The sequence below is a fragment of the Myotis myotis genome, unplaced genomic scaffold, assembly GCF_014108235.1.
Source record: "Myotis myotis isolate mMyoMyo1 unplaced genomic scaffold, mMyoMyo1.p scaffold_m19_p_8, whole genome shotgun sequence".
NCBI lineage: Eukaryota > Metazoa > Chordata > Mammalia > Chiroptera > Vespertilionidae > Myotis > Myotis myotis.
In genome coordinates this window covers 29,955,710-29,973,843 of record NW_023416390.1, presented here as the reverse complement: position 1 = coordinate 29,973,843, position 18,134 = coordinate 29,955,710, and the positions used below count along the sequence as shown (strand labels likewise).

The 18,134-nt window shown below is 42.6% G+C and overlaps 1 protein-coding gene across 3 annotated transcripts in view; it reads right to left on the bottom strand.

Moving 5' to 3' along the window:
* FBXO36 (F-box protein 36) overlaps window positions 1-18,134 on the bottom strand; it is a 62,624-nt gene continuing 44,490 nt past the window's right edge. Inside the window, exons 2-4 of one of the 3 annotated variants that reach the window (XM_036318838.1) lie at window positions 14,829-14,937; window positions 5,766-5,938; window positions 1-1,437 (exon numbers count right to left, since the gene is read on the bottom strand). In XM_036318838.1, the coding sequence (XP_036174731.1) occupies window positions 1,270-1,437; window positions 5,766-5,938; window positions 14,829-14,937 (450 nt within the window). In that variant the 3' untranslated portion in view covers window positions 1-1,269. Of the gene's footprint in view, window positions 1,438-1,459; window positions 1,638-5,765; window positions 5,939-9,523; window positions 10,437-14,828; window positions 14,938-18,134 lie in introns of those variants that run through there. The other 2 variants (XM_036318839.1, XM_036318840.1) reach the window with 2 other exon arrangements.

Here is an 18,134-nt window from a genome sequence, read left to right as displayed (position 1 = left end):
CCCTCTCTCTTCCACTCTCCCTAAAAATCAGTGGAAAAATATCCTTGAGTGAAGATTAAAAAAAAAAAACGAAAAAATATCTGTCACTAAGCCATAGCTATGAAACCATTCTAGAAGAATCTAGGAGGAGGACAGCCAGCAGTTTACCTCTTCTGCACTTTTAGGGAGGTCCCACTGCATCAGGGGAGTCCCTCTGACATGGAGGACGTGGGGTGGAGAGCTACATATGTCATTGTTTTCTAGGAAGCAAGGTAGAGGCTGCAGGAATGAAGAAATGAGGTTAGAAAGGTGATGGGAGGTTGAAAGCAACTTTGTTCTGTAACCTGAAAGGAGTCATGAGATTATCCACTGCTATGAGTTCATTGGGGGACTTAAACCTCACGAAAGCGCAGGAAGAAAACTATTTTTAAATAACCCATCTCAGCAAGGTGGCATTCCCTCCCCTAAAACTATAGTGTTTTTACTCCTCTGCCAAGTTAAAAGAATACAAACCACAGGTTTTTACACAGTTACCCACAGCTTGTGTTCTTAAAAATCACAGTTATAAGAGTGGTAACTGTCCACATCCTTTGGGAAACACATCCCTCTAGGAAATATTTATAGGTTTATTTGGCAATGTGAAGTCCTGGGAGGCTGAGCTCTAAACAAGATCTGCAAGGAGCATGCCTGGCCTGGTCGTGGGTTGTCTGCATGGCCATACCCCAGGGCCAGGGCAGGGGTTGTCTGCATGGCGAGATGATGCCCAGCATCCCGGGCCCACAGGACCAGGTCCTGAATGTAAACTACAAGGAACAGAATTGGGAAGACAGTGACACTCATGGGAGTGCCACCCAGGCCACTGCCCCTCTGGCAACACGTGGCCCCTGCTCCATGAATGGATTCATATGATAGACCATCAGCAAAGAATTTAAAAGCTTGGTTCCCTTTTCCAATGCCTAGATGAAACAGATATGCAATAAAAAATCCACTGGTAGCCATTTATTGCAGAAGCAGCCTTTTTTCCTTTGGGTGTTGGAGGATGGGGAAGACATCGCTGGTGGGCTTCCTGTCTTTCAGCCCTTGTGTGGACCATGATTTGACCTTCACCTTCACCGGAAGGACTGTGGTTCAGGCAAGGCCCTGCAGAGTGGGGTTTGCTGCATCTGTGAGTAAGTACGTTGTGCTTTTCAGATGACTCCTTGAACCAGCAATGCTTCCTAGTTTTCAATGAAAGGAAACAGAAGAGATATGGACACAGCAGAAAAACGCAGCCATGCCTCAACATCCCTATCATTGACTGTCTGCCTGGCTTTTTTGATTTTGCTTCTTGCAGAGATGCAACTTTCGAATGAAGAACTTTTGTCTCCAACCCGGGTCCTGGGCCAGAGCCTTCATGGCAGGGGTGATTTCACCAGAGGCCTCAATTATTGGCTCCCACAGTTTGTCAGACATGCACAGCTGTGGGAGGAAAAAGTCAGAAGTGTGTCACAACTCGTGTGGGTTTAGTGCAAGTCATACACTCACTCATGAGGTCACTACCCACGTCCTGTTGCCTGTGAGACATGGGAAGAAACACTGCATGTGCATGAAGAGGTGCCAGGCATAGCTCCTGCATCCAGAAACTTCCTACTTGAGGAAAGAGGCAAGTGCACAAAGATCTAAAGGACAAAGCAATATTTGATTAACTGAATAAATCCTGATGTCATTTAAGATGCAGAATGAAAGATAGTTCTATGTAGTTCGAAAACAACATTACTTAGCTAATTTCTAATTAGCCACATAGCAGAGGCTGATAATGGTATAATCAACTGATCTGCCACCCAGCACTGCATTAGAATGAATTAATAGGGAGCAGCTAATTCCTGCTAAATTTGCATCCCTTTTCTTAAAAAATTTTCTTTATTGATATCAGAGAGGAAGAAAGAGGGAGCGAGAGATAGAAACATCAATGATGAGAAAGAATCATTGATCGGCTGCCTCCTGCACGCCCCCTACTGGGGATTGAGCCCACAACCAGGGCATGTTCCCTGACCGGGAATCAAACCGTGACCTCCTGGTTCATAGGTCAACGCTTAACCTCTAAGCCATGCTGGCCAACCTGCATCTATTTTAAGCCCTTGCTCAAGCCATCTCTGCCCTGGGTTTGCACAGCTGACAGCTCATTCCCCTGCAGGCTACTCAGTGTTGAACTTCATCAAAATGACCAAGCAGCCCTCAGAGATTGCCAGCAGGCACATGGAAAACCTATTCCTTCCTGGTACCACAAGTTTTGCTCCAAGTCCTCTGCACACATGTCATTGCCCCATGCACCTGGCAAAGTGAGCCATTCTCTGGGAACAACTTCCTCTGAGACACTCTTCTACAGCCTTGGGCTTTAACCAGGGGCCATGAGGTTAAAGACAGACAAGACCCCTCTGGCCCAATAGCTGCACACATCCATTTTCCCTCCTTCCAACGTCAAAGTTGCCACAATTCAGCTTCCATTTACCCAAGATTTCCTAATAGCAGGACTTTTTCAGATGGCACCATTAGTTATGGTAACACCTCTCATCAGTCCCCTGCTATTAACACACTATTAGAGTAAAAACTATTATATTCACATAATGTTAAACAGCAACACTGAATATAGGATAGTGACGGCCCACAAACATTTTGATGTTAGGCAGGTTATGCATTATCTTAATCCATCTTCAACAGTCATTCAAGGTCTAGTTTCTCTATTCAGATTACAATATATTCTAAATATAAACAGCAAAGGAAAAAGTTAGAAAGTGTCAAAATATTAAAAACAAAACAGATCTGTTCCTTTTAAACTTTAATACTAGTATAGATGACTATCCTGTTTCCAGTAGACACATTTCATGGGAGAAAACTATGAGGTTTTGGGAGAAGAGAAAGAATTCTCAAGAGAGCTGAAATTTCCACCAGCATAATTTCATTTGACTCATTTTATACTGAAAACATTTACGGTTTTGTTTTGTATTATAAGTTCATCATAAAATACTCCCATCTAAGACTACCAAACCCTGGGGCTTTTTTATTTGGTAGATGCCAGGTTGCAAAACACGAGGTATCTATCCTGACTAAGGTTCCAGTTACTTTGATTCCAAGCAAAGCAAACTGTGGGCTTAGCGCCCCCTCGTGGTGACACGTGAATTTAACATACATAAGCTATAAACTTACTATACATAAGTTTGAAAGGAATCCTAGGGCTTATCTCCTTAAAACCTCTCCTTTTACAAATGGGGAAATTAAAGCTCAGAGAGGATAAGGGTACAGCTGCCAAAGGCTCATGATGGGAAGTGGTTGAGCTAAGAACAGAACCTAGCACTCTGGCCTCCTGTGGACTTAAAACACACATGTTGGCCTGTACACAGTAAAGACAGGAAAATCCCTCTCCCACCCCGAGCTTCCAGCCTTTTAGAATCTGAGATATTTTATCTGTACAACTTTAATATCCATGGGTCAAATTCTTGGACCAGACTCTTAGATTCCGGTTACTGTAAACACAAGAAAAGATGTGAAGAACACAGATGCTGGGCCCACCTCAGCCCTGCGGAATCAGGCCCTCGGGGCTGGGCATCACCAGTTCCACTGCTCCCTGGGTGCTTCTTCCAGGTGGCCAGACTTGGGAATCAAGGTCAAAGGGCACGAGGAAAGTCTGTTTCTCCATAGCCAAAACGTGACGGAGGAGAGGTTTTCTTCCTCAGTGTTCCTGAGTCATGATCAAGATGAACACATTTATATACTAGTCATGACTGTCCCTCCCATCTGTGCCTCGGCCTTCTCATCTAGCTGTAGAGGGTTTCCTCAGGTCTACTCTGCTGCAGTTTGCAGAAACAGCAGAGTATCAATGCCAGGTGCCACCACTGGAGCCAGCCAGCAGGCCCCCAAGCAGGTTCCCACGGCAGCATTACCTTAGTGAGCTTAACACAACCCCAGGGTTCGCCTTTCAGGGGTTTGCTTCTATTAGCCAGGCTCCCAGAGGAGTGGTTTGCCCTGAGAAATATAGACAGCCAGCCCACCAGACCTACGGGAACTTGTCCATGGAGGCTCTGTGACTTGGTCGACAGAGTCAGATCAAGGACTGGCAGCTGGAAGGTCCTGATTGCTGGTGGCATGAAGTTTGATAAGTGGAAACTTCCTATCTTGACCATGGGATGGCACCACAGGCTCTCCTGGGCTAGGGCCCCCTTCCACCTCTGAATCCACACACTGTGTCTCCACGTTTATCGTTATGCTTCCAAGACAGGCCCATTGCTGCAGAGTCAGGTCTGGCCTAGAAACCTTTCTGTCTCATAAAGGTGACCTTGCAGCTCTCATTTTCAACAGGATCCATTAACCCTACTAGACTGCTGTACCGATTTTTCGCTAGACGAAGGTAGAATATTGGCGCTAGACGAAAGGTAGATGAAAGGTAGACCTATTTTCTACAATGTCTCCAAGTTCCATCTTATTCTAACCACTTGTTTGCATGTAACTAACATTTTTCTATATCACGTTGGTTTTTTCTCTTTAATACTCAGGAGCCCAGGTATAGGGGACAGTTAGGTTCAGGGCCTCAGGTCTGGTAGGATTAAAACAGCACCTGTCCACATCCCTGTCATCTGCCCCATCTCCCCTCAGCTCTACCCTCCAAAAGCCTCTCCAGCTTCGTCCCTGCTCTAGCAGCACTGGCCTTATTCTGTCCTTCACTCTTCAGGGTCTCTGGCACACAGCTCCCTCTGCCTAATCAGGCTGCTTCCCACTCAGCCTGGCTAACCCCTACTAGTCAGGTAAATGTCCCTTCTTCAAGGAAGCTCCAAGTCAATTATGTCTCATAGGACCCCACGCCAGTCCCCTGAGTACTCATCACAGCCATCACTGTCCAGACAGTTCATTGTGTACTGCCTCTGACCCTCATTCAGGTGTAAGCTCCTTGAATGCAGGGACCATGTCAATCTTACCACCTTCAAGTCCCTAGCACCCAGCACAGTGCCTGGCCCACAGCAGGAACTCGGTGACCACTTGCTAACTGCGTATGTCCCTTAGTGGAAAGTTTGTGACACTGGCCCACCGACTGGCTGACAGAATGCCTGGGGATCTCAATTCTGCCCTTTACTGGCTGTAGGGCCCTAGACAAGTTAATCTTGCTGATTCGTAGCTTCCTTATCCCTAAAGTAAGAATGAAAAATAGGATCTATACCATACAGTTTTTTGAGACTGAAATAAAATAAAGAACTTAAGAGATCTGGCCAGTGTGGCTCAGTTGGTTGAGCATTATCACATGCATTGGTTAGATCAGGGGTCCTCAAACTTTTTAAACAGGGGGCCAGTTCACTGTCCCTCAGACCGTTGGAGGGCCGGACTATAGTTTAAAAAAAAAACTATGAACAAATTCCTATGCACACTGCACATATCTTATTTTGAAATAAAAAAACAAAACGGGAACAAATACAATATTTGTATTTGCATGTGGCCCACGGGCCGTAGTTTGAGGACCCCTGGGTTAGATTCTAGGTCAGGGCACATGCCTGGGTTTCAGGCCCGATAGGGGGCATTCAGGAGATAGCCAATCGATGATTTTCTCTCATCATTGATGTTTCTATCTCTCTCTATCTCTCCCTTCCTCTCTCTGAAATCAATGAAAACATATTTCTACAAAAATTTTAAAGTAAATATTCAACACATGCTTGCTGAAATAAATGCAAGTAATAAATCACTGCCATATTTTTAAAAATACAGAAAAACAACTTTGACAAAGCACAAGAAACATTCTCTATGGACACAAAATATATGACCATTACCTTTGAAAATCTGTGTGATGTGAGAGAAAGGCTGGCGATATCTTCAATGCCCAGATAAGAAATGATTCTCATGAGCAAATCGTCTGAGAGCCGCTCAAGGAAGTCAATTCTACCTTCACACAAATTGAAGACATAGTCCAATATTCTTGCACCAAACACCAAGGCAATTTGAACTGTAATTCAAAGAAAACAACAAACCAAGATGATTATCATGTGCAGTCACATAAAACTTGATCATTATCAGTAAGATGCAGGCTTGGGGGCACTTTTTCCCTGAGAGTGCCATGATATTATGCTGAGTCATTCCTACTTTCACCAAGCTGCCTGTGGGCCCAGTGGCCTGCATTTGGAGGCGATTGTTTCCCATTGCTACCCCTGCCCGAGGGTCAGAACCTTTTAAGGACACTCAGTGTGTAACATAGTGATGGACTGCATCCCCTTGATCTCATCAGCATAAATTCCAGTCCAGACATCTGACTTAACCAGTCTCAGCAACATCATCATCCCCACCCTCACAACCTCCTGCCTGGGCACAGATGCTGGTTCATGTAGTTTTTCTGCCACCTCTTCTCTCCTCAGATGGATCCGAAATATATAACTCTTAATTTTGTTTAATTATTATTCTCTTGTTATTTGTAGCTTCTCCACCAAAGTTTCTTCCTTCCACTTTACCTTCATTTAAAAAAAAAATAGTTTATTGATTTTTAGAGAGAGAGGAAGGGAGAAGAAAGAAACATCTATCGACATGTGAGAGCACAGCATCGATAGGCTGCTTCCTATAGGTCCCCTACCTGGGGTCAAGCCTGCAACCCGGAATGTGCCCTGACCAGAAATCGAACCAGTAACCCTTTTGGTGCCTGGGATGACGCTCACCCAATTGAGCCACACCAACCAGGGCCCTCTTTACCTTCTTTTTACCCTTATCTTTACACAGTAGGACAAAAATAGAGGCAAAGAGAAAAATAGATGAATATTTCATGAAAATTGTGTTAACTTTTGCCCAATATTTTTCACACCGTTTTTGTGATTTCCAAATTAGGAAACAATTCACAAAGAATCAACCAATATAATCATCTACCTCACATGTTCAATATAAGGGGAAATGGGGTGTTTTTTTAACCCAAGCTGCCTGAATAACCAAAAAATAGCTAATAAATAGGAAAACATGTTTGGAAGGATACATATTCAAATTTTAACAGTGGTTAAATCTGGAGAGACTTTTACTATTTTGTTTGTCTGTATTTTCTAATGTTTCTACTGACAAGAAAAAAATTCTGCGATGTCCTAAATTAAATTACAGCAGACCAGAGGATGGTAGGAAGAGACAAGAGAGGTTAATGAGTTAACAGCTACAGGGCAAAACCAACAAAAGACTGCTTACATTCCCGAGTGTATGCTGAAACTTTGAGCTAACTTCCAGGTGGCTATTTCAGAGATTATCCAGAGAGAATAGCTGACCATTAGTGCCACAGCATCTTGCTTATGCATTAACTTTCCAGACTGTCGCCCGAAATCAATACAAAAGAACCAACATTTCTTCCTTCCAGGCTCTGCACCTGTCCCAGAACTCATTTGCTTCACCTCCCACCCCTTTATCTATAGCCAATGTAAATTCTTTCAAAACAACTTTCATCTTTCTTCCCCAAACTTAATGCAGAAAAGAGCCAGTCAGTGCCAAGATGGCAGACTTATAGTCTTCTCCATCTGGCTGTGGGTTAGGCTGCACACCCCAGGACCTGGTCCTTTTTCTGGCTGGCATAAGGCTCAACAAACCCTTTCTTTTAGAAAAGCTTTCGGCTGTGAAGGCTTTTGTTTACCACTATAATAACCCCATATTACCAGTGTAATTTTTTAAAATCTAGAAAAGAAGGGAGGGAGATGGGGAAGAAAGAGGGATAAAAGGAGAAAGGGAGAAGGGAAGGGAGAAAAAAATATAACTTCCAAAATAGTTGCTCTATAGTCAGTTGGAAATTGGTTCACTGAAAACTCAGTTTAAGGTGGCTTAACAACTAGGATTTTTCTTTCTCCCTCCCACAGTTAGATTCTGAAGGTAGGCCGCACAGACTGCTGCCAGAGCTCTATTAAGTTATTAATGTCCCAGGGTCCTTTTATCTCTGTTTCACATTCTAGGATGTGGCTCTCATCCTTGGGGGGCATGCTAACATGGTTCCCGTACCAAGACATCAACCAGGGTGCAGCAGGTAAAAGTGGCAGGGCAATGAACAAAAATGTCCATGGAGGCTGGGTCTGTCCCTGTCTCCAGGGCCCTTCTGGGGAGCTCTATGAAAGAACTTAGCTCACATCTTACTGAGCAAAAGTAGGTCACACAGCCACAAGTGCAAGGTAGGGGCAAATGCCAACTCTGTCTTAAGGGGAAAAAATAGAATAAAGAAAACAAAAAGAAAGGAGAAAATGGGAGCCAAACAAAAAAAGCAAAGATAAAGTATAAGATAAAAGCATAGCCCTAGCCCGTTTAGCTCAGTGGATAGAGCATCAGCCTGTGGACTGAAGGGTACCGGGTTCAATTCCAGTCAAGGGCACATGCCCAGATTGCGGGCTCAATCCCCAATGGGGGGCATGCAGGAGGCAGTCCATTGATGATTCTCTCTCATTATTGATATTCCTATCTTTCTATCCTTCTCCCTTCCTCTCTGAAATCAATAAAAATATATATTAAAAAAAAGATAAAAATACAAAATAATACGATAGAAATTACTGGCATAGTGGTAATCATAACAAATGTAAATGAACTAATCAGGCAAGGTAAAAGGCTCTCAAATAACACATGCATACACACAAGTATTTCTGCTCATATGGTATTTACTAGAGACATGCTAAGACAATGATATGGAAAAGTACAAGTAAATAGAAAAAAAACAATTCAAACCAAAAGAAAACATATTACTAGCAGACAAGATAAACTTTAAAGTAAAATTCAGTATTGGTGATAAAAAAGACCATTACTTATTGATAAAAAAAATAATTCACCAGGCAGATTTAATACTTCTAAACTAGTATACCCAACTACCCTCAGTAGGGGGAATGATTGAATAAACTATGGTTTATAATGGAATAGAGTATCATTGACCATTGAAATAAATGAATTAGATTCACATATATCAACATGGATAAAACTCAAAAACAGTGTAGATTGATAAAATAAAAAAAACTATATAGTATGATACCATTTATGTTAAATTTTAAGCATAAAAATAGTATGTATTATTTACATATAGTTGTAACTATGTATAATAAATATGTTTAGAAATGATACCAACTTTTTAGAACAGTTACTAGGAGAAAATAAAGGGGAAATAGGTAAGAGGTAGAAATCTGACTGTATATGTAACTTTTTTTTTTTTAAATATATTTTATTGATTTTTACAGAGAGGAAGGGAGAGAGATAGAGAGTTAGAAACATTGATCAGCCGCCTCCTGCACATTTCCCACCGGGGATGTGCCCGCAACCCAGGTACATGCCCTTGACCGGAATCGAACCTGGGACCCTTCAGTCCGCAGGCCGACGCTCTATCCACTGAGCCAAACCGGTTTCGGCTGTATATGTAACTTTTTAACAATTTTTAAAAGATATTAATACAGTGCTCGCTTCAGCAGCATGTATAATGATAAAGAGAAGATTAATATGACCCCGAGAAAGGATGACACAAAATTAAAACCCTTCAGAGTAGATTCTCTGATCACATGCAATTAAGCCAGAAGTTGGGGTAAAGGAAAGTAATAAAAAAATCCCAACTACCTGGAAATTAAACAGAATGTTTTAAAATAATTTATGAGTCAAAGAAGAAATCAAAATGAAATTTAGAAAATATTTTAATGTGAATGGGACTATAGATACAATTTATCAAAACTTACCTAATACAGATACAGAAGCAATTAAAGAACATTTAGTGGGCAGAGATAGCTAAAAACAATGATTAAGCTTCTATCTCAGGAAACTTAATCATAAACAATGATTAAGCTTCCATCTCAAAATCAGACCTAAAGAAAGTGGTAGGAAGGAAATAATAATAAAGGTAAGAGCAGAAATCAATAACTAAAATGGAGAAAATCAGTAGTTCTTTGAAAAAATTAATAAAATGAATAACTTCTCAACAAGATTCATCAAGACAAAAAGGGGTGTGGGGGTTGCACAAATTACCATAATCAAGGAATTAAAAAGAAAACATCACTACAGATACTACAGACATAGAAAGGAGAGGATATTCTGAATAACTTCACCAACACATTTGATAATCTGGATAAAATGAAGTTAATGTGACTAATGTTAATATTTTCAGTTAGTGGTGTTGGGTATTACTTTCTGTTCTGTTTTGTAGGTGTAAGATATTTCTAAACTTAAAAACTTTGAAAGGTCAAAGTATAGAACACAAGGCATAAGATTCTTCTTTTCGTGTTAACATGTGTTGTATATGTGTACAGACCATTTCTGGGAGGATATACAGGAAACTGGCTCCATGTTGTCCTGTAGTTCTTCTGCCCCTAACTCTCTCCCATTCCACCCTCCACTCACAGATGTCCCCAGGTCTGCAGAAATTCCAAGAATCCAGGCTGAAGACAGGGAGTGACTGATCAGAGGAGCAGAGTCAGAGGTGGTGGCTAGGCAGGAGAAACTGCAGGTCCAAGGCTGAGATAGAAGGCTGGAGAAAGGACCTAGAGAAAATGGATTATGGATCCATACATGGGGTTGGCCCAGGCTGGAAAGAAGGTAAGGACTGTCTTTCCCAATTTCTATTCCTGCTATACCCATATTCCTAGGATCTAGAACTCAGTATTTCAGGACATTCATGTTTATTAGTATTATCAATTTTTCATTATAGTTCTCACTTCAAACATTCAGTCAAATTCTCCCCACAATCATCTAAATGCCCAAGGGAATTAAAAAACTTTGACATCAAAATGATTATCTCCCACATTTCCTTTCACATGCAATATCCAAAATAAGAAACCTTCGTCATTTGGTTCAGAAAGTAGAGTTGTTGTCATTTGGTTTTATCACAGGGATTTTTGTGGATTACCCTAAATACTTAACCACCACTTAGAACTCATTAAAAGGTCTAAGAAACCAACTTTAAAATGAACATAAGTTGGAAAACAACTTATTTTTAAGATGGATTCAATCTCAACCCATGAATCAGCACTTTCTTTTTTTAATATTTTTTTAATTGATTTTTTACAGAGAGGAAGGGAGAGGGAGAGAGAGTCAGAAACATCGATCAGATGCCTCCTGCACACCCCGCACCAGGGATGTGCCCGCAACTAAGGCACATGCCCTTGACCGGAATCGAACCTGGGACCCTTGAGTCCGCAGGCCGGCACTCTATCCATTGAGCCAAACCGGTTAGGGCTCAGCACTTTCAATTGAGTTTATATTGGCACATTTTTACCTTAAACTAAAAATTTTTAAAGTTTCCAACAGCTAATTTCCTGATTGTTCCTATTTATTTAACTTGGGAGGAAAATCTATAGACATTTCCTCCGATTGTTAAAGGTCTCAGAAAGAAAAAAAAAATTTAAAATTCACAGACAAATGGACAAAGAATACAAACAGGCAAATTACAGAAAGAATATAAATGGCAATTAAACATGACAGGAGGCTCAACTTACTCAATATCAGGATAATGCTAATTAGACAAGATATTGATTTCACTATTTGACTGGAAAGGATGAAGAAAGATAGTAATATCTAATTAGTGATGGCAAAGGTATAAGAAAACTCCTGTATCCCAGTGGATAGAGTATAATTAATACAGCAGCTTTGAGGGGGGGAGGGGAGAATTTGTGAATATTGTGAAGTAACAGGCATTTTATATAAGTTTTGAACGATTAGTGGACATTCAGTCCTGTCCAAAATGTCAGGAGACATTTGGTTCATAGTTTATATAAATCCAGTTCTCCTGAAAGATTCAAATCCCAACCCAACTGCCTAATCCCACGGGCCATTACCAGCCAAGGCTACCCAGGCAAGAACGGTTATTGGCAATACAGCCACAACCCAATTATTGGGCCAGTGAAATATGATAGTATTTTTAAGGTATTAATCCCATAAACCAAAGGTAGAATAAAGCATTATGGGCTATGTGAACCCAGGGACAGTTTCTAGGTATGGACATTTTGGACAGGATCAAACGTCCTGCAAAGGTTTTAAATTACTCAAAACTGAAATATTGTGACACCAATATATTAACAAAGTCTCATCCTATCTAATAAAAGACAAAAAGGGTAATTGACCGTACCTTCGTTATGCTTCCCATTGGCTAATCAGGGTGATATGCAAATTAACTGCCAATAAAGATGGCAGTCAATTTGCATACGTAGGCGCCAAGCAACAGAGCAAAGCCGGCTGGCCCCGGGCAGGAGCAGCGAGCAAAGGCTGGCGTGGTGAGTGAAGAGCAAAGAGGGAAGCCTGCCGCGCTGGCCTCCGCCACGTCCCCGGGGCTTGCCGCACGCCAGCCTCCGCCATGCCCCCGGGGCCCGCATGCAGCGAGTGAGGAGCTAAGCCCCTCACCCGCTGCGCCAGCCCCTCCCGGCGAAGAGCGAAGGCCTGGGTTCCAGGCGCCAGAGAAAAACTGGTGCCAGCAGCCAGGGTAAGGGGCCCCCGAGGAGCCCCAGACTGTAAGAGGGCACAGGCCGGGCTGAGGGACCCACCCGAGTGCACAAATTTTTGTGCACCGGGCCTCTAGTTTTATAAATAAACGAAATAATGGTTGCACAAATTTTTGTGCACCAGGTCTCTAGTTTTATAAATAAACGTTGAAATAATGGTTGCTGTGCTGAGAACAAAGTACTGTGGGGCAAGGGTGGAAAGAGTGAGACCAGATGGAAGGCTGGTTCAATGATCTGGGAGAGAGTTTGTCCTTGGTTGGACCAGAAGTGGAGATGGTTAGAAGCATTCATTTGTGTATTAGTTATTTATTGTTGTTCACAAATTATCCCAAAGTTTACTGGCTTAATACAACAGACATTTATTATCTCACAGTTTCTGAGGTTCAGGAATCTACAAGTGGCTTAATTGGATGGTCCTGGTTTGGGTTTTGCCTCTCATGAGGTTACAGTCAAGACATCACGGGTTGCATCATCTGAGGCCTAAGGCTGGAAGACCCTCTTATAAAAAAAAACTCATGCACATAGCTGTTCAATGAAGGCCTCGGTTCTTCACCACATGGACCTATCCACAGAGCTGCCTCAGACATGGTAGCTGGCTTCCCCCAGATCAAGTGATGAAAGGGAGAGAGAAAGGGAGAAAAGAGAGAAAAGGCCAATTTTGCAGTGTCATTTATAACTTAACCTCGAAAGTGACATACCATCACTTCTGCCAAGTTCTATTGGTTGCACAACTGATCTAGATACAGTGTGGGAGGGGATTACACAAAAGTGTGAATATTGGTTGGTGGGCATCATTGGGGTCACCACAGTTTGGATTCTAGTTATATCGATGGATTCAATCTAGCATGTAAGAGAATGGAACCAAGGGTAACTATAGAATCTTTGGCTGAGATTTCCTGGGAGGGTTTTAGGGGACCATCAGGAGCTATTTTTGGACATGTTACATTTGAGAGGCTACTACATATTTAAGTGGAGATGTTGAGAGGGCCGCTAGATACATTTCTGAGTGTGGAGTTCTGGGAGAGGTACAGGCTGGAGATGAGGGGCTTGTTTATTTACGGGTGGCATTTAAAGCCAGAGCCTTGATCCAACCTCTCGAGATGCCCTGGAAGTCAGGGAAGAAAATATCAGCTCAAGCTAAGTGCTACTGAGAAGCCAAGGAAGCAAGAGTGACACAGGTCAGGTCCTTTGCCAAGGATGCCACCAAGACTAACCCAGATTTCTAGACATGTCACCAATGTGTAGGATTTAAACAGAATTATTTTGGATGAGAAAATTTTGGTGGGGAGGAGATCTTGGAACTATGACAAAAGATGGGATGGAAACCTAGGCAAACATCATTTTCTTAACAACAGCAGCAACCAATGATTAAGAGCTGATTACACACCATGCTGGGTGGAGGCAGAGCCCCTGATCCTGCTCTGTGCCACAGCACCCCCTTCCTTCCGCTGCAGAGAGGCCTTTCTGAGGGGTTCCCTGAGAACCAAGAGAGGAGGGGGACGAATAGCAGTGTGGTTTGGAGGTCTCCCCTCTGCTGGGATGCTGTAGGTCTAAAAAGTGAGAAACGGGAGCTTTTGAACTCACCAGGACAGTTTAATTTGGTATCTCAGCCCCACTCTTGGAGAAAGGCCCCCAGGTAGCCCTGAAATTAGCCGCTCTCCAAACTGCAGTTTTAAAAGCCAGTGTGGGTGCACTCCTTGACTGAATCCCTCCACTCTTCTCTCCAGAAAGGAGGGTTGGAAGGAGTGGGGCAGGCTTCAGTCTGACCCTTAAATTCCCACTTTATTGCCCATTCCTCCAGGATCAGGAAATACACAAGTGGTTATCCTGAACCTGATGTCACCCAGTCACTCTCCCCTTATTATCTTACCTGGGGGGGGAGGGGGAGGGGAGGTGCGGGTGGGTAGGGGTGTTGGAGGTGCCTGGGGCAAGCAAGAGGCAGGTGAGGACTTGGCCCTTAAGCCTCTATTTAGAAAACAATCACCTCCAATCTGTCCTGCCCAACCCCCATCTCTGGGTTTTGTGGAAGTCAGTCTGAAAATCACATGGTCTGCTGATGAATATTCAGCACTACTAAACATCTAGTTCTGGGTTAGGTACCACAGGGCTTAGAAAATAAAATGGATCTAAACTTGAAAATGGAAAGTGTTTCCTACTTTATTTTATAAGCACATGCCTCTTATTAAATAAGGAAGGAAGGCCTGGACTGATTTTTATTCATGAAATGTGGACAGTCTTTCTCCAACACGGTTCTTTTTAAGCCAATAATGCATTTTATAAATACTTGCTGTAAGAATCCAATATTCTACTATATCTACTGTACTGAATTAAGTACAGAATGACATCAATATCTCAAATGATGATGTCTTTGATCCGTCTCTGCCAAATTAATCCCTAAAGGGAACTTAACAGCAATAAGTGCATAGCATGCTTCCTTACTCTGAAGATGTGAATTCTCTCGGAAGTCTTCATGAGATTCTTTTACTTCTCCAGGTTTTGTTGATTGATACCCACTCCTTAGAGAAATCTTCCACCATCTAAAGATGACCTGTGATTGAATAGAAGGTGATCTGAATTAAAACTGATGTAAATACCAACAGCTATGATCTGGTAACAATCACTCTGGTGGGCACAAAGCCTGTGTCCAACATCAGCTATAACTTGGCAATATGGCATCACATGAATTGAGAAGTGAGGTCTGTACATCAGTGAACATTTTCCTAGTCATCAGGGTCACAAAGTCAAAGTGCTAGAGGGAATCTTAAAAATCTATCAAGTCAATCAATGTTAAAATCACTCAGCGCCAAATGACTGTTTCTTGAAGATCTCTGAGAACACAGATTCTCTAACCTGGGGAGCCAATTCCATAATCAATGCTCCTCCCTCTGCCTCCCTTCCTGTCTACAGGACAGACAAGGTGAGGGAATACTATTCCCCTAGAGAGGGACAGTTACAGGAACAGGGCCAGGAAAGCACCACGAAGCATTGTTTGATGCATGAAAGGGTCGCTGCACAAGACACTTCTTGGTAATGGATCTGCTGATAGTCCATTTGACTTCTATAAGCATTTTGATTTATCTGAAGCAAACTTCATTTTCATGGTTATGGACTGCACTGAAGCTCTATGTTGACTTCATGGCAGTGTCAACTACCAGGCCTAATGAGAAGCCCCTTGAACTTTTTCAACTTAACCTCACATTTTCCAACCTGTAATGGAGCTGGGTAGTTAATTAAGATGACAAAACTCCCATCAACTTGAGCAACAAGTCAAACTATTTCTGCACTAGGGCTACCAGAGAAGAAGATTCAGGAGACAATACATATAAATTGCTTGGCTTCAGGCAAAATTGATAAGCAGGTGAAAACTTGCTGCGGGGCCTTTTTTTAAAAAAACAAAACAGTATTTTTTTAAATTGATTTCAGAGAGGAAGGGAGGGGGAGAGAGAGATAGAGACATCAATGATGAGAATCACTGATTGGTTGCCTCCTGCACGCCCCCTACTGGGGATCAGCCTGCAACACAGGCATGTGCCCTGACCAGGAATCAAAACTGTGAGCTCCTGGTTCATAGGTCAATGCTCAATCAGAGTCACACCAGCCCTGGCATGGACCTCTTTTTATTTACAGTTTCCTCTCCTCCATCCCAACCCATGCAGCACTCCCAGGGGTCCTCCCTGGTCCTGGGTGAACCCTCTTGAGCCACTGCCTTGGTCTCTACTAGTTTTCAACCACTGTTCCCCAGGCTTTGAACTGCCAAGCCTCTTACTTTCTCCCCTCTCCTTTCCCCTTGCCTGTGGGCCCAGGCTCTCCAGCTTTCCTCTCCTGGGGCTGTCTCCCTCTGCCCTATTAGCCTGTGCCCTTTTCCCCTCCTAGGCCGCCCCCCCTCTGCCTCCCCACTTCCGCGCCCTTCCCTGATGTCTGAAAGGTAACTGAACTCTCCAGAGCAGCGGTTCTCAACCTGTGGGTCGCGACCCCTTTGGGGGTCGAATGACCCTTTCACAGGGGTCGCCTAAGACCATCTGAAAACACATATATAATTACATATTGTTTTTTTGATTAATCACTATGTTTTAATTATGTTCAATTTGTAACAATGAAATTGGGGGTCACCACAACATGAGGAACTGTATTAAAAGGCCGCGGCATTAGGAAGGTTGAGAACCACTGCTCCAGAGGGTAGAGACCTTTGATACCATCTTACCTAGTACCTTGCCTGATAGAAAGTAGGTCCTCAATAAATACTTTTTGAATCAATTAACCATTTAGATTTGGTTCTATTTACTAAAGGAGATAAAAAAACAATAACAACCATGTGTTAAGTTACAAAACTCCATAATCTCACAAAATTGTGGTGGCTGATTCTTTTCAGAAAATCCCTTAGCCTGTCACTTTTGATTTTCCTGAGCAGGAACCTCACCACAATCATCCTCTTAAGCATCTTTCTGCCCCATCTCACAAAGGTGAGGGTGTATCAGTCGATAAGGCTGCCATTAGAAAATACCACAGAATGGGGGACTTAAACAACAGAAACTCATGATCTCATAGTCCTGGAGGTTAGAAGTCCAACGTCAAAGTGGTGGCAGGTTTGGTTTCTTCTCCTGAGGCCAAATGCCCTCTTGCTGTGTCCTCCCAAGGCCTTTCCTCTGTTCATGTGCATCCCTGGTGTCTCTTCTTATAAGGACACCATTCAGATTGGATCAGGGCTCCACCTTTATGGCTTCATTGAACCTTAATTATCTATTCAAAGGTCCTATCCCCAAATACAGTTGCATTGGAGGTTAGGGCTTCAACTTAGAAATTTTGGGGGGGACACAATTCAGTTCATATCAGAGGGGTATCAAGTATTACAATAGAAAGAACGTGAATTTTGGAGTAAGAAAGGCCTCTCAAATTTATTCTCTCTGCACTTCAATTTCCTTTTCATTCACTTTCTATTAAGCATCATTAAAATTAATATTAAATATTATAAATAACATTTCCTTTCTATTGAATGATAATGCCAGGCAACCTGAACCAAATGCTAAGTTCTTTTACCACATCATCTAGAACTTTTAGAACTAATTGGGAAGGCAAATAATTTATTCCTTCTGCAACACACACAGATGAGCAAAAAGTTTCAGAAGTGAGGTTAGAAATGATAGGTCTCCTTCCCACAACCTTACTCCCTAGTGTTATGTTATAATGAAAGCAAGTCCGGGGTTGAATTCTGCCACAGGAAAGGTATTTATCACCAGGCAGGCACCATTAGAGTCTAAAACATGTTTCCAGAAGCTCAGTGGAATCCCCCCTCACTGTCTTATTTTGCACTCTGTGGGAACCTTACCAGGAAAGTTTCTATCTGGTTATAATACAGGTGCAAGGGCACCTGTATTATAATGACATAATCAGCTACCCTTCTAGCCCAGTGGTTCTCAACCTTGGCTGCACATTAGAATCACCTGGAAATCTTTTTAAATCCTGATTTCCGGGCCTCATCCTCCAGAAATTCTGTTTCTTTGTTACCAATGTTGTGGCCCCACCCCATAACAAAGAAACAGAATTTCCGGAGGATGAGGCCTGGAAATCAGGATTTTAAAAAGATTCCCAGGTGATTCTAATGTGCAGCCAAGGTTGAGAACCACTGTTCTAGCCAGATCAAGCAACTAAATGCCTGATTAAGTGGAGGAGTCGGGAACAAATGGAGTTCTAGACAGGGCACTACTCCAGAAACATTAAGGTACCAAACTCATTTATGTTGCTCAAAAA